This window comes from Ciconia boyciana, chromosome 3 (assembly GCF_034638445.1).
Source record: "Ciconia boyciana chromosome 3, ASM3463844v1, whole genome shotgun sequence".
NCBI classification, from domain to species: Eukaryota; Metazoa; Chordata; class Aves; order Ciconiiformes; family Ciconiidae; genus Ciconia; species Ciconia boyciana.
In genome coordinates, this window is record NC_132936.1 from 50,555,607 (window position 1) to 50,572,969 (window position 17,363).

Below are 17,363 nucleotides of genomic sequence, written 5' to 3' on the forward strand. Positions count from 1 at the left end.
AGGAGTCTGACTCCATCTCTGCTCTACTTTTAGGCAGTGGAAAGCAGCTATTAGATTCATCTTCAGCCTCCTCATCTTCAGGCTAAGCAAGGCAGTTCCCCCACTCTCTTCTAATACAGCATATGTTCCAGCCCCTAATCACCCTAGCAGCACGCTGCTGGACTCTTTTCTGTTTGTCCACATTTCTTTTGTCCTGGGGTCCCAAAGACGACACAACATTCCCAGCGCAGCTTTACAAGTGCTGAGCCAACGGGAAGAATTACTCACCATCTGGCTATATTCTGGGGGCACAAGGGCTAAAGCAGCTCCCTGGTTAATCTTCATTTATGCAACACCAAACGACAGACTTTTCATTCAGCTTGTTCACCATTACCCACTTCCACAAAGCTACCTCCCAGTCAGTCCCTAGCCTGCCCCGATGTATGGAGGTTTTTCCTGTTGCTGGTGCAGGACTTTGCACTTGCGTCTGTGAGCTCCAGGAGGCTCCTGCTTGCCTACTGCTCCAGCTCACAGTCCCTCTCAGGGGCAGATCTGCCCTCCAGTCTATCAACTGCTCCCACCAATTATTTCTTCTAGTCATAAACAAACTCACCAAAGGTTTAATCTGTCACATACATATAATCAAATAAACTGTACTGTACAGAGAGCTGCAGCTGCAAGTCAAGGATACAAAGTGTATTTTCTTAATTTCTTAAAGCAAGTACATTTTATACTGACTCGTGCTCCAACAAGCATTGCGTTTAGCTGCTACAGCCAGAAAGGAGTCTTCTCAAAATTTAGCATCAATTCTACTTCCACATTTCTTCCAAGATGACTAAGACTCTACATGCATACATAGTTCTGCTGACTGGTGAGCAATTTTAACCAATTTTATAAAAAGTTAAATTTTGTGCGCTATGCCTCAAGCATGAAGCAGCTTTGTTGATGAAAGATAAGTATTTTAAACACTTCAAAACTAACTGTACCATGCTATTCAGAAACAGTATTTACAGCTGGTTACTCTCATTTCTCAGCTATTTAAAGACCTGTCTCTAAATGACTTTAGGCCATCTAAACCAATTGTTCTTATTCTTGTACAATAAAAACACAGATAATAATGATTATCAAGGAACTCGGGAAGATTCTCATTTGACTCTCACTGACTACTACTTGACTACTTCTGACATATGACTCTCACTGACTACTATAGTTCAGTGCCAGCCTTTTTGAGAACAGTTTGAAATACTGGTATGGCATCATTAAAATGTAAGATTTTTTTTTCTTTTCTGTTTTACACATTGCCACCATCCACCGTTAAAATATTCTTGCTATTAAACGCTTAGGTTACTTGGGTATTTTGACAGATCATGGTATATAATACAAATCCACAACTGAAGAGGGCACACAAATTTACTGGTCTTTTCAAACCATCTTCAGGCACAAGTAACTATCGGACATGGAAAGATAGGACCTTAAAACGGTTTTGACTTAATGTAAGTGAGAGAAGCTAGCTACAGAAATATGTGGAAATATTCTTCACGTTACAGATAGCAAAGTAACAACATTCAACATGAATGTACATATATGAAGTAGTCATAATTTTGCCTTGTAATTACACAACAGTCATTACCTGAAATAGCTCCACTGCATGATGTGCCTGTTAATCTGACATACCCTCCAAACTCAGTCAGCTGGCATCTTACTATATAATACCACAGGAAAGCAGTAGAGATTGTAAAATTTGAAAGTAAAAAAACAAATAGGCTTTACTGGGCCTGTCCATGCTAAATAAGACATGGAATCACCGCAAAAGTAAACATCATACTAACTAGCTCAAGTACCAATAGTCAAGTACAGTGGTATGGGCCTCAAGGTTGGCTACCTAGTCACTCCCTTTTTAGTACTATTATTGTGTAAATGAATTAAATTAATTCAACTCTGCTTGCCTATATGCACTACAACAAATTTCCAACAGCAGTGTTTACAACCAGAGAACAATTAGGAGAAACTTCCTTATGTATAGCTAGCTGTAAGTTCTAGTTAAAAAAAAATACGAATTCATAAGCCACACTATAAACTGAGCTACGGATGCAACCCAAGAAAAAAGGGACAGATCCCTCCCCTAACACTGTACAGTTGTGTTTTTAGTTTTTATAGCAAAGTAGTGTTCTGAAGATAAATAAAAGCATACTAAAGTTTTGCAGGTTAACAGGACATTTTGAAAACTGTATGACAAAGCAGCATTTCACTCTTCAGATTATCTATCAGAACCAAAAAGGCCTTTCCCCCTTGTTTTCTTTTAATGTACACAAGGGAGCCATACCTTACCAACATTCTTTTCACTTAAACGTACTCACGAAACAGAAGTTTCACTTTAAGTACACTGTTTCCTTAACACCACCTCCCTTCATTTCTAGGTCATCCATTTATCTGGAAAAGGTTCAGGGGAAGAAAATCATCAAGACAGACTACTTACTTTCCTTTATTCAAATATGAAAATGCATACATCCTACCAAATTTAAGCTTTTTGTGTAGCCTAAAAGCAGGTGATCTCCATAGGTATTGTCACTTAAGCTAAAAAGAAAGCTCTGATGACTATTAAACAAAAACGTGTAATCCATTTTTGAAACACATAACCCACAGGTTGTGTAGGAATAGAGCAGCAGGGCTTGTTACAGACTTCCCTGAGTAAGTCAAAGGGAAAAGGACTCCTGACAATTTTGCCTATCCTCCAGTTTTCCATTCCAAGTCTAGATAGCCTGGATATTTTAATAACCTTCTTTGCCTCTGATTATGCTCTGTTTATATACATGAAAATAGAGCAGCATATCTCCATATACCTCTCTAACCTACTTCACTTTCCTTGTACTATGCTTTTTCTAAAATACAGCTTTTCTTAAAAGTTAAGGAACCTTTCTGTTAATGCATCTGTCAAATTCAGGAGTTTACTAGCAGAAAGTAACTTAGAAGCATTTCAAATTGGAAAGCAAAAAACCCTCAACAACTAAAGAAAGTTAATTTTAAAAGTGAAGTCTGTTGTTTAGAGATACTTTACTTTGAAATTTAGTTAGACCTTACATGTCTTTCAGGAAATAACATATTTTGAGGGGGAGGGGAGGAAGGAAAGCAGGAGGCAGTAAAAAAATAAAGGTTCTGCATCACTTACACCTAAGTAAAATAGATTTAGAGAAATACACTCAAAGATTCTCTCAATCTGAATCTAAGTCTACCAAATACCTGAAAAAACAACAGAAGACGGGAGCAGTGAAGGTAGAGAACCAGCTTATTTGTGATTCAGGTTGAAGATGAAAGGCACACCTGCTTCAGTAGGAAGTCTGGAAGGTGGCTATATTTTCCAGGAGGAAAAGAGTCTAAATGAGGACAAAACACAAAGCCCTTGAAACTGCAACAGGTATATAAACTCAAACTCTCCAATATATATGAATAGATGATATGGTTGGCACATTACCTGTGCCAAAGATGCAAAAACCTTCAAGTTTGCTCCCTCAGAGTTTAACAGTTTTTATTAGACACAGGGACATCTAACACAAGATGGTGAAAACACTGGAAAGCATCTCTCTCTATCTCTGTCTACCTATCTCTAGACAATCTCCTCTCATGGTGGAGACTTCAGTATAAAGTAGCATTGTGAGTGGTGGGTTACCTTTTGCTTTCCTCCCTTTTCTGCCTTCGTGCAGTTCATGCCCTCCTTTGAGACTCACGGATTCTCACTGGCCTCACAAACACGGCAGCTCTGCTCTGCCCCCTTGTTGAGAAAGCCAAGGGGGGAATTGAGGCTGCCATCAATTCCCCACCTTTGCACTGCGACAAAGGGCAGCTATGCAAGTAGGCACCAGGCCAGCCACAGAAGAGTAACAAGGCAAAAGCCATTTTTGGGGGAACGGCAGTTTAGAATCATGATAGTGCACCCATACAGGTGGAGCATTAGTTTAGTCATTTGGGCAGAAAGGGTAACAAGCCAGTGAACACTGCAGAACTAACACTGAAGTCTAGGTCACAAGCCATTACCAGAAAAAACCCACAACCAATCAAACCCCAACCAAAAACCACCACCACTAAAAAAAGTCCGTGGGAAGGCCTGCTTTGATGCATCTGATTTATTCTGCAGGTCCGGCCTGTCTGAACCTAGCCCCAGCTCAGCACCAAAACAGCACTGGGCTGACTTTGCACAGAGCTATTTGAATCTGCCTACACCGCACCCCCTGGCTTCCATAATATCAGCAACCCCAATATTTGGTGTATGCCATGCTATCTTAACTCCAGAATAAGCAGGTATTGACACTAATTATAAGAAAACTTGATGCATTTCCAGAAATTTTTAACCACCAGCCCAGGAAGGTAATGACTTTTTTTTAAAATCTGCTTTTAACCAATACACCCATTTTCAAAGCTGAAAAGAATTGTTTAGTCTGTCTTCACAGTTAACCAAATCTCTACAGATAGAACATGGCAAGATACTACCATTTTGGTAGCGATACAGGGAAGAAGAAAAAAAGATGGCTTTGTGATTTAAAAACTAATGGCTTGTTCATTCATTCTCTTGTTAAATTCCTCAAGATTTTCTAAGTACATAATTGCCTAGTTTAAGTTTCAAATGACCAGCTGAGATAAGAGGTTTGTTCAGCTACCAAAGCATGCTCATCATCTCAGACTGAGGTAAACAGCATTGCTCCCACCAGTTCTCTACAAAGAGGACAAACACACATATCAAACCTGAGTGGGCCATGTGTACACAGCACAAAAGAGATGCTGATAATGTATGACAGTATTTTTTTGGCGGTTCAAACATTTCTAAACAGGAATGTGATAACCCAGAAAAAATGACTTCTGCCCCTCAAAAACCCAGGAGTCGTTTAGATATGATTTAGAAATAAATGCAAGAAAACACAGGCCTGATTCTGTCAGTAAGACAAGAAAGAGATCACATGCATTAAAAGATAAAATAGTGCAGATCCTGCAAACATTCAGAATATTTTTCCTTTAATAAGAACACTTCAATATGGCCACTTAACTTTTGATAAGCCCTAACGTATGAATGAGCATTACATTCTTTTTCCATAATATTTTCAGTAAAATAATGATTTCATTATATTTTATAATATACAAAGAAGCCTTAAAAATGGCCATGAGTTTTTACTGTTTATTTCCCCTACTCATGTATCAGAAATACCAAGTCTAGTCTTCACTGGCTATACAGGATGCCTGTGAAAATTTCAGGGTATGGTTGCTTATGTCTCTCCACAACTGATGAAAAGCAGCTGTGTTGAATCTAAAACTCCTCCTTTCCTTTATCAGAACTATTATATACTGAAGTTATAGCTATTCTTTGAACCACACAAAAAAATACAGCTCTCCCCCTAAAAACAGTTGAGATTTCATTTGATCCTGAGTCATCACTAGGCCCACAGAGTCTTAATGTTTCAAAGCTGAAAGCCTTTATTTTTCCAGACAAAAGACAAGAAGAAGGAAACCACCCACTTGAAAATCCTCTTTATCCATGATAAAAATGGCCATAACACTATTAAAGCAAGAACAGTAGTAACATTTTCCATCAATTCCGACCAAAGGATTTTGACAATTCTTACAAAGGAACAGAGGTCAGTATAACTATATAGCCTGCCTTTATCACTTCCCTACCACAGTCAGACACTGGTCAAAATTTGGGCAACACAGATGTACCCGTCCCAAAGAAGTGTTCTAGCCAAGAAATATCTGGTTTATGGACAAAAATTGGCTAACTGAAGTCTGAAGAACAAGCAAAACCACAGCACAAGCAGTAGACAGAAAAGTATGTTTACCTTCCTGATTTGGTAGCAGAGGGATGTAAAGGTTGTTATGAATACCTACCAGCTGTTACCAGCACAAGATTTTGCCACAAATTCACTATTACAGCTCTTCCCCTAAAACTGAAAAGTTTCTCATGCTACCTGTTCAAGTACTTGCTTCTTAGCAGAAATATTTATACCGTTACACTTGTAATTGGTAGTTACATTTCTCCAAACAAGCAAAATTGGATTTTTTTTTCCAAAAAATGTAGGTTTAATACATATCCTGTAAGTATTGCTATCACTTGTTAAACAAATAAACACTTCCTTTATTTAAGAACTGAAGAAAATTGTTTGAAGTTTCACAGAAAAAAAGACTGCAGATGTACCATTACTTACAAGGCAGTTATCACAAATGCTACTTTCTTTTCTTTTTTGTGGTCATTCATTCTGTTTCACAAAGAGGTTTAAAATTATTACATCTCAAACGAAAGCCTATAAAAACATACTGAAAGATACAACATGCTTAAAAAGAGTCTTCTTGGTTTCACAAGCTTTTCTTGTTTCTCTTTTATGAAGAGCTGAGAAATTAAAATTAGCATTTGAAAGTATTCAAAAGATTGTTTAAACTTCTCATTTAGGTGTCAGATTCCACAGGTGCGATTTCTCATTAAGTACAGTGAAACCTTCTTGATATCAACCTTGCTAGGCAACCTCTGTTCTTAACATTATAAAGCAAAACAGTAAAAATCTGGTTTCGCAAACTGAAGATACCCTTAGACAAATAATCAACTAAAAGATGGAGCCTAAGGTGAGCACAGAAAGAACACACTGCTTATCTCTTCTCTTACCTTACATATTGAGGGTATCGAGGTTCTATAACTTCTGGCTAAGAAAAGAACCTTAACTCATACCATTTCATTGTGTAGTCAACTCTTCTGCCATTACTATACTCATATGATAGCTCATTATAGTCATAACTCATGTTAGAGGTCTTTTAGTTTTAATTTTAAAAAGCATTAATAAAAAGAGCACATAAAGTGCACTGCTGGGAACACTTGAGGACTGGGACTGAGTGACAGGATTTCTTTTTGCCATAAAGCTAATAATCCTTGAAATAGAAAACAAAATTATGCTGGCACACCGTTTTGCTTGTCTCGAACAAAACTGCTCGCAAGACAAATATTATTACAGCAGAATACTTTTTCCACAGAATTATTAAAATTGCAGTTTAAATTGACTTGTAACAATGTAAGCTTCAGGGAAATATCTGTTTTTATACTGATTCTGGCTTCCAGTGGACCAGAACTCTTTACATACTGCTAATATTATCAGTCAGTTTGCTGACTAATAACTATACAAAACAGAATCTCTCAAGAAGTACTTTGAATTGGACCAGATAAAGTGCAATTTCTTACCTGATGAATTTTGCCGGTATGTACTGCATCCCTCAAGATCTTACTACTCAAATGGCAAATTAAGACTATACCTCAATTTCTAACTCTCCCCCAATTAAATAAAAAATAGAAACCAGAGTTTCTAATAAGCACTCAACCTTCAAATTATTACAGGAATACCTTTAATATGAAAGGCAGTACCACTAAACAATAAAAAAAGATTAGAAAACCCACACACTCATTAAATACCCACGTTAAACCCGAACTAATTTGGAACCTCACTGTCTAAAGCAAACACATGCCTCAAGTCTTCTGGCATTCAAAGCTTCTCCTGTTTCATTTAATTTTCCTTGTAAACATATGGGAAGATGTTAATTCTAACTGTTTAGTATTTTGTATCTCAGCATAGAATAAACATCTTCATGCTTACAGCTTCCATAAAATAAATTTACCAGTAATAATATAATGACAGCTTCAGGAAACGAGGAAAATGCATTGAAAGTGGTGTTACCACCCATTCCAGACAGCAGTTCCTGAAATACTTCGAAAGCTTTTCAACTTACAGGCCTCTAAGAACCATGATAAGAAAGACTAGACACTAAAAACAAAAAGAAGTTATATTTTGCACTGCAATATAGATTCATGCCATCTGTGCAAAGAACACTAATTATTTTAGAACATTCTGTTCTGAATTATTTTGCGACTTTTTCAAGTCAATCCTTATCTATGCGGAAATCTTTGTGAAAGACATGGTAATATCAGCAATAAAAAAATTAAATTTGGCAGAGGGAAAAGTAAAATTAATAATCTACTGGGCAACTTTTTTGAAAGTTTACCTGTACTGTTTATCAGTGACAATCCTTAAGCATAAACTAGAGGAGACAACCTTTTTTACTTTACAGTCCAAGACAGTTAATACTGAACAACACTTACATCCCAGGTGTCTCCCAAATAAAGATCATCAGTTGCATAAAAGGACACTAGACAATATTTATCTATTTTTATTTTGTTTTGTTGCTAGTTTTGGTTTGTTAAAACAGAGTAATGACCCAACTGAGTTCCTTGAATAACTCAAGCCACATTTGAATTATCACATAAATGGTGCCTTTTTTTAAAAAATAGACCTTTTCTGTGACATTAGATTAAAATTCTGCAGAACAACATTTTATATCCTGTACCATGACTAAAATTTGAAGAAATTATTTATTAGCATGCTACACCTAAATATAATTAATGCTTGATGCATTGTAGTTACCATTCTGTAATCCCATCCACAGTTGCTTATGATCCTTTTTTTGCATCTCATTGATGACTTGACTTTTGTGCTTTAAAGCATCTGCTTCTTTTATACAAGCCATAAAATGAGCTTCAATCACATCCTTAGAATGGCAGTGTAGAAGATCCTTTTCTGGAAAATTCTACAGAGAAAAGATAGATCAAGAGAAATAAATGCATCACACACCTTAGAAGATGAAGAATAAATGATAATTTTAATCAGGTTTATATTTATACAAAAGCACACTGGAATCTACTTATGGAAGAAGGTAACAAACATTCTTTCACTCTGCTGACAAGAAAGGTTTTACAGTGAAAAACATTCCAGGAAAAATAAAAGTTGAACAGTTTTCTGTAAAACAAGAAATTACTCTAAATCACCCAACCTCAACTCGATAAATACATTTAAATAAATCAGTGGACATATTTAGACCCTTACATCCAAAATTCAGGAAACGAAGAGTTTTAACATGTTTTCAAGCAGATGTTCAATTCTCTAGCAATGAACAGGAAAAAAGGGGGAGAAGTAAGTGACAAGCACCCAATTCCTATTTACTCTCAATGGCAGTTTAGCACCCATTTCTATGCAGGCCTTTGAAAAATGTTTCCTCCAAGTATCATCATCTGCATATATGAACTGTAGCATATACGCCACACAAATATTTTTCCTTAGAGATACTGGAAATCCTTGTCAGCTCCAACTTTACCTCATACATGTGTCTATTGCTAGCCCATGTGACTTGATTTCATACCCCTTTTATTTGGTGAGAGTCGGCGCGCTGCATTCAGCATTGCAGGTGCACAGCCACCACTCCTCAGATAACTTTTATCCCCTCAGGAAGTGACAACTCCTTTTCCTAATTCATTTATTAGAGAACTATAGTAGTAAATCTTGTTCAGGTACAAAAGAGATTTATTTGGAAATTAACTAACCAGAAGTTCAGCATTGTATAGATATACAGTTAGGGTTGTTCTTCCTCTAATTTTTCTTTTATGAACACTTAGTATCACTTGTCATTTTACAATAAACAAGCATTTAGTATCACAAATTCATGTCTTTAGTTTTCAAAGGTTTAAAAACCCAGCATGTTTTATTCCCTCCTTATTCATCTTTTCACAGTTGCTTATGGCCATGCTGAACAGTGCTTTGTCCCCAGAGCGGCATCATTAGTAGTCCCCTTCATAACAAGAGCTTGCCACGTATTTTTATACTTTAATTTGCATCTGTTATTCCACAAGAGGACCTTTCTTCTTAACCCATTACAAATCGGCTACTTAAGAAAGCTTTTGTGAGGGACTGTCAAAACCATTTTGGAAATACAAGTACATATAACAGGATATTTTTCAAAGGCTTTTACAACATAGTTACAGTCACAGTAGGAGCAATATAATGCTGGAGAAACCCATACCTTCCCTCCTCCACATAAAACCAGGAAAAATAGTGAAGACTGCTTCAAACTACAGGAACTCAAAAGATCCAAAAACCACTAACAGTTGGCAATATGAAAGGGAGCTGGGAATTGCCTTACCTGAAGGAAATTCTGAGGACGAGAATGATAGTTCCCTCCTCATTAGGTTATTGAAAAGAGTTGGGAATTAAATAATGGAATTTCATAGTGTGATTCCTCCTTATGACAGTGAACCCAGACTCTGGAAGCTGTGGATCAAAAGGATGAGTATCTTCCAAAACCAGAAGTATAAAGGGAAGAGAAGACTGCCAATATCTTTTCAACTGAAGCATACAGGGTTTGGTGTTGAAGTCTCAAAGGGAGTGCTATTGTTACTTAGGACTGATGTATGTAGAGCTGACTAGAAATCTAAGGACAGAGATAAAGCTTGTTTCTCATATGAGGGTGGCCAAGTATAAAGACATTAAAGAGGACAGAACAGAAAGAAAAGTTCTCCTTCTAGAGCAGCCCTTGCTCCCTTTCTCCCCTACAAAGCTGAGAATAATTGGGCCCAAGATGAATGGAACACATTACTGGGATTGTTACTCGCCAGCTGACATCTGTATAAGCCTGTAAAAAACTTTTAGGAGTTTAACTTACTTGCTCAAATAAAAAAAGTAAAGTCTGGTAATGAATCCAGAAAAGAGCAGTCAGAAATAGCATACTTCAAGATCAAAAAAGTTCTTTACATGCAAGAATTCAAAGCAAGACACCGGCATCCCTCAAAAAAAGTTGAAGCGGTGGAATGTACCTAATGTCAAGTAATATAGGAACCTAGAAACTGACTTTCACAGTTAAAAGCTGAAGTTTATGAAAACAACAGTTTTGTTACAACAACTGGTGTGTTACACATATGTTGAAATATACTGAACTGCAGGGTCTTTTCTTGGACATTCCTATCTTTCTACAGGTAGGCATCTCCCTGCTGAGTTTCTTCCAATGAATTTCAAATTACAGGGAATGTCACTCCCTGGGGATGTGTTCCAGACAACATACACAGTGTGGTCTGCAGAATAGCAAGGAGATATTTAAAAGTGGTCAAAGCTAACTAAGCTAATGGAAAGAATCTAGCCACAGTAGTACAGAGGTGTGGCATGATTCATTTTCTCAGCTTCTAAGGGATAACACTGTGGAAGACTGGAAAACAATCCTACAATCTCAGTGCTGTCGACTGTTTTCTTTAGAAGAAAAATACTGACACATTTCTATGCAGTACTGTGAGTAGAAGGTGAAAAACCTAAACATGAAAGTGATAACTTAGAAAACAACACTGCTGCATCTACAAGAGGTGAATGAAACAGTTTCACCTACATGAGACTACCAACAGAAAATATGGCATCCCCACTGATTTATAAAGTAGAGCACAGAATAGTAGGTTTTATACTTAAATATAGGACATGTATGCTCATGTTTTTATTTTTTTTTTTAATTCTACTTGCCTTCTTTCCACTTCAGGAAGTAGTGATCAAATGTAAATAACTATTCAGTTCCCTGAAGAAAGAGACAATTGTAAACAAGCTTGTAGCCACCCCTGGCTATACAACTATGAGATTTGCAGAAAGTTTTAACAGATCCCATAAGCAGCTTTAATTCAAGTGCTCTTATTGGTGATGTCTTACTCCCTCCATGTTCCATATCTTTGAAAGAAAAGTTATTAAGAGTTGACTCTGATTTTCTTAGAAAGCTCAAGTAGTACTGGTTTTATTTCACATAGTAGTAGACACTTGCAGCATAAACGTGGTCATAAAGAAGTAGGTATCATCTGTACAGACAGGAGCACTAAATGACCTCTCACATAAAACTTCTGAAACATCACAGGTAATTTCAACAGTCTGGTTTCATAACTCCATTCCACCCATATTTATCTATTAGTTCTAGTTCACAAAACATGTTTATACTGTGAGAGTCTAGTTGCATTAGGCCACGTCTGCAGAAAATTACACCAATAATATGGCATTAAAAACCACAAGGAACATATCCAGTGACAGGGGGAGCATCCACGTATCTGTGTTTAGTTACCATCAGTGGTCTTTTTTTCAAAAAAGATTAATTTTAAAAAATCCTCATTTATACTTCTGGTTTCCACAATGTCTCCTAGCAGTTCCACAATTTATCCATATGCTACATGGAGAAGTACTTCCTTTTCACTCCATCTGACCCGATTTTGAGCTAAGAAAACCAAGATGACAGCTGCTTTTATACAAAAACAGATCCTCCTCTACATCAGGTCACAGGTGGAGAGGCAGGCACCAGCAGCTAAGGGCTTCAGCAGAGGGAGAAGGTTATCCTTTCCCCTGGCACACCTGATTTCCTCTCCTGCTACGATTTCCAGAGCAGTTCACCACCTCGTATCTACTGCCCAAATGAGAACATGAATAGTGCTAAGCATGCCACAGAGTAGGATGAGATGAGTTTAACAGGAAGGGATAGTTTCCCTCCTGCCCATAAAGTGACACCTGGGTAACAAAAGCAACTTCCCAGACTATGGTTTCTCATGATTCTCAGACCTTAGTACTCTGTTCAAGCTCATCCTTCTATGACTATTTAAGGCAAGTGTATTTCAACTTTACTAGAGGTGTAAATGCATGTTATTTTATTGCATACCAGAAGTACAAATGAATAAACAGTTTCTTCAATGCAAACAATAAACGTGTTTATTATTTGATCTGCATACATAACACAGGAGGACAGTTACAAGTATCTGTCAACTTGCAAACTTCTGCTGAACAGCAATGAACTTTTTTCATGTTTTTAACTTTAAACAATGAAAACTGATGGGGGAAAAAAGAAGTTAAAAAACACTCTTTATAGATGTTCAAGATATCTGTTGTTGACTGCATGCTTTGGTAAAAGAAAGGAGAAAGCCACAACAGCAAAACTTAAACCCCAGAAAAATCTAACACTGTTCAATTAACCCAAATAAAAGTTATGCCTCTTTGAAGAATAACTACACACAAATTAAAAGAATAATCCAGGCAGGAATCCCACACCTAAACCATGTAGCTGTAAGAAACTAACACATGAAAATGTCTTCAATATTTTGACATACTTTGATATATTTCAGTTATGTTTTGACTTTAAGGATTAAGAGGAATTTATTTAAATAAACTTTCAGATTACATCAAAAACAGGAAGAGAGATTAAGCAGGTGCTTAATCCAAGGTGTTATATTTTTAAAAACTAAGTTACATCAGCTTTTAAAATAATACTGCCTTAGCAGTAAATTATTTCTGCTGATCTTCAACGTACACCTTTGAGACAAACTTACATTAGCTGATCCTTTGGCAAGCAGCAATATAAGGACATTAAAGTCAGTTTACATTACTACATGAAATTGAAAAGCACTGTGGTGCTGCAACTTATTTGTCAAGATGGCTAACAATGGCAGCTGTGTAACAATTAAATCATGATTTATGAAACGAGATGCCCTACAGTTTCTTCAAAATACTCTGGAAGTTTCTTCATCCCAGCTCTCTCTGACATATATCAGACAGAACTGTAGCAATTACAATGGTTTCAAAAACATCCCCAACTTCAGATTCATTCATTCAGTCATTTTAAAAGTTTTAACATGTGGAAATACATATCATAAGAATGTATGATTTCAGTGCACACTTCCAAAAAGAATCAGACTACTCCTGTTAGCAAGACCTTTCCTAAAACACCTTCAAGAGAAGAACTGAACATTTTCATTCAAGCAACACAACTGCTTACCAGTACGCTTTTCATTTCATCTCAGATTTCCCACACTAAAGTCAAGCCTATTAACCTAGCATTTTCCTTTGGATTAGTTTTCCTATTGGATTGTTTCTTTTACAATGGAGAAATTAAAGCTTCAAAGTTAAATACTATGATTTCTAGTTGTGATTTTGACTTCAAAACATACCCGGGATTGTCTCAATGCATTTCAGAGTATGGAAGAATCCTGCACCAAAACAAACCCTGCGCAAGTACTCTTCTGAGCAAAGATCAGTAGTGCTATGAAGTCATACCTAATGGTTTTACAACGTGTAATCAAAATAACATCTCTCCTGTAACTAAGCTGTGACAAGACCCAACTCATTTCACTCAGTTCTCTAAAGGGGATCCACATGAAGTACAACAGCATTCCTTGACTTCAAGGATTTCTACAGTATCTCATATCCACGCTCATGTGCCTAAAAGGATGAGCACTTCTCAATCTTCAGTCATCTCAAGCTGACTGAACTACAAACATTATAGAAAGTCCTTCCCTTATATCCACTCAATTGCAATGACACAGTCTCATAACTTATCTTGAAAAACAATTTTGGATTTTCAGATTATAACAGAATCATTTTCAAAGGAAAGTCATTTGAAAGCACATACAATCTCACGGAACACAGCTGTAGATATACAGAAAACTTTAGGTGATTCCTGAAGAATGAACATTCTCCCCTTCAAGTCATACCATTCACTTATTTATAAAATAATTATGAAACCTTTTCCTAGCTTCCAAATTTCATGTAATCCCATGCTCGCTTGTTCTTAACTAAAGGTGTATTTCATTTTTACCTTGAAATGCACTGTGATGCTCCAAGGAAGGGCTGTATTTGATGCATGGAGATCAAACAGCAAACCAATTGGGTAATGCCTAAAAATGAAGAGATATTAAATGAACATAAAAGCTGTGCATTTAATTCTACATATAACGGTTAACATACCTGCATTTACATGAAAAAAATTAGCTGTTTGACTCCCACAATTAACATTCATTATTGCTTATTCAGAAAAGTTATACAGGCAGGTATAAATGACTGACAGTTTCTGGCAGAATCAAGGCTGGAATTTATGTATTCAATATCTGAACCAGTGGTCTCCAAGCTGTGCCCACAAAACACTGCTAGTTTTGCAACAGCATAAGTGGCCTACAGCTGCTCTGTGGTATCCTTCAAAACAGTACTTTTAGTTAAAAAGCTTGATAATGGTAGGAATAGCTGGTCTGACAGAAAAGTATACATGCCTTCAGATATTTAAATGCCATAGGTTTATACCACATTGACCCTTAACATCTCTTCCCTCTCCCACCAGCCTGATGTCATTATAGAGAATAAGTAGTAAAGTGAAAAAAAGACATATCTGTAAAAGGGTTGAAAGAGGATAGATCAAGATGAACTCTATATCTTTACTATCAAATTAAGAAGACTGGAAGGGGAGAAAAAAAGATTGAGAGTTTTGTATTTCAGTGGTATTCTGAATTAAAGGAGTTATACAAAGAAGCTGCTTCCTCCAAATATTCACTTCTGTCTTATAGCTTTGTCTCCTTTAAGTTCATTAGGAGATACAGCCTCCAGCAATATAAGGAATATATATCACACACACAAAACTTCCACAGGCACTCTAGAAAGGTCTTTCTCCAACTTTCTCACAAGCAGACACTGGCAAGATTTTTGATAAAATATTTTTTTCCATTCAGCATGCCAAGCTCCATTCTCTTATCTTTCAAAAATATTAACTAAAAGAGCCTTACTAGCTTTTCATCCTACAGAGATAAACACACACTTAACTGTAAACTCAGTAGCTTCACTGAATTAAATGGGACCGATCACAGGACGCAGAGCCAAGCCCGTACTTAAGTTTTGAAAGTCCAGAGAGCAATAACCGAGAGCATTGCTCTAAAAGCACCTGTACTAAGCCAACCTCCTGACCTGCTAAACCTCTCATACAACAGTGCTTTAGCACCCTCTACGGGTGAGCTAACTCCAAAGCTAAGATAAAGTCACCACAACAGCAAAATAAAACACAAAACAAAAAACCAGTACAACAATTCTTGAAGTTACCTATTGCATTTGTAACTTCTTAAAAGAAAGAATAGGGGGAAATATCAAGAAAGTATCTAGAACTGTGTTTTCCTGACAAAGGGAATAAAGAATATAGATAATGCATATCCAGATTTATTCCAATTCTCTGCTAATGCTCAAGTTTTTACCACTCAGACTTTTTACTACTGTCTCCCAATCATGTCTTGAGTACTTCAACAGGGATTCAGCAAGAGTTCCATGAAAGAGTGGTTTTCCAGGTGAGCTAAGTAACAAAAATCAGATTTCCTTTGATAATTAGATGAACACAAACAATGACTTTCAGTTACTTTCAACTTATACAACAAAATATATAGCTAAAAAAAGTATCAGTTCTTGGCCTACTTCTAGATTTTCTACCCAGTTTAGATTACAAAATGAAGTTCATGTACTCAAGCTTTCTTCAGTAAAATCCTTGTGCTTTGAACAGTTGATAGATGGTTTTTATTTTGAAAGAGGCCAGCCCTAAATTCATTTTGTTCCATAGCAGAACACATGAGATTAATGAAGACAGTAGACCATGAGAGAAATGGTTTTCTATTCAGAAGCACAGCCTTCCATGAAGAGTAAAGTTCACAACAGGAGTGAAGCAATCCTGAGATATAAGACATGTCCTGCTTCAAATTCCAGTTCTCACACACTGGCATTTAATCTGAAGCCAACAGAAGCCTTAAGTAATGCCTGTACATAATGCTGTGTTTCACTTATTTTTGAGATATAGTTACAAGCATTTTTTAAGAGTCTGGAAACAATAGCACTCCATGTAATAATACTAAAGCTATTCTTTATATTTCCCCTCATAATAAAACCCGGTTTCTTAAGCAGGATAGAGAATTAAGGGAGGCACAAAGAGAGAAGTTGAGAAGAAAAGACAACTTGTCAATCTGTACATGGAATAAACCCCCGCCCCCAACATTACCTCACTCTATTCTTAAGCGTGTATCTACCTTGTGCTATGAGCCAGTATTCCCTCGTTAAACATCTTGCTTCAGGTGGTACTGCCGCAATGCAGTTTCTGAACTTCTATTTGAAAAACAGGCATTGAAATTAAAGAAATACACAAATGCTCTCTAGAGCCTACAGTAACCAGGAGAATGGGGAAAAAAAAATCCAAAAACCCAAGAGAGCCTTTAAAGATTTGCTCCCCCCCTCCCTCCTGCAAGAAAAGAGCAAACAAACAGAACAACAGCTAAGGGAAACAGCCAGCCCAGAAAGGTATCATTTTGAAAACATATTATTGGATTGTTGAAATCAAACCGGTCTTAACTAGTGGGAGCCAAGGACAGGCGGACTGTGCAGAACTTTCTCAAAGGAAATAACGGGAAAAATATCAAAGAGAAAATGTCTAAGAGACCACAAATCTTTTTTTACAAGTTGCTAGAATAATGATCGGTTCTGGAAAGTCTTCAATCTATAGAAGTCTAACAGCACCTTGTCTTCCAGCCATTGTTAATTTATTACTATTTTTATTATTATACAGAAGGTGGTTTCAGAGTGCGAGAGAAGTCCTGGAAAACACCACATTAAGTACTTAAAATCCTTTTGAAAGTAACAGATGAACAGTAAGGAAAATTAATTACTATTTTTCTAAAAATTTATTTCTGAACCCAGGGCAGAAAGTGACAGCATGAGTCGGTAGGTTGTTTTCAGACCAGAATAATT

General features: G+C 36.7%; 1 protein-coding gene across 5 annotated transcripts in view; it reads right to left on the minus strand.

Annotated features, from left to right (window-relative positions):
* The window catches only part of ATG5 (autophagy related 5), an 82,781-nt gene that overhangs the window by 51,574 nt on the left and 13,844 nt on the right, over nucleotides 1-17,363 (minus strand). For 4 of the 5 annotated variants that reach the window (XR_012041434.1, XM_072855594.1, XM_072855593.1 and 1 more), the window contains 2 exons: nucleotides 14,419-14,497; nucleotides 8,418-8,580 (listed from right to left, as the gene is read on the minus strand). Coding sequence is in view for 4 of the 5 variants with exons in the window: in XM_072855594.1 (XP_072711695.1) it covers nucleotides 8,418-8,580; nucleotides 14,419-14,497 (242 nt within the window). In the remaining variant the exon portion in view is untranslated. Of the gene's footprint in view, nucleotides 1-8,417; nucleotides 8,581-14,418; nucleotides 14,498-16,648; nucleotides 16,725-17,363 lie in introns of all 5 variants that reach the window. The other variant, XM_072855595.1, reaches the window with a different exon arrangement.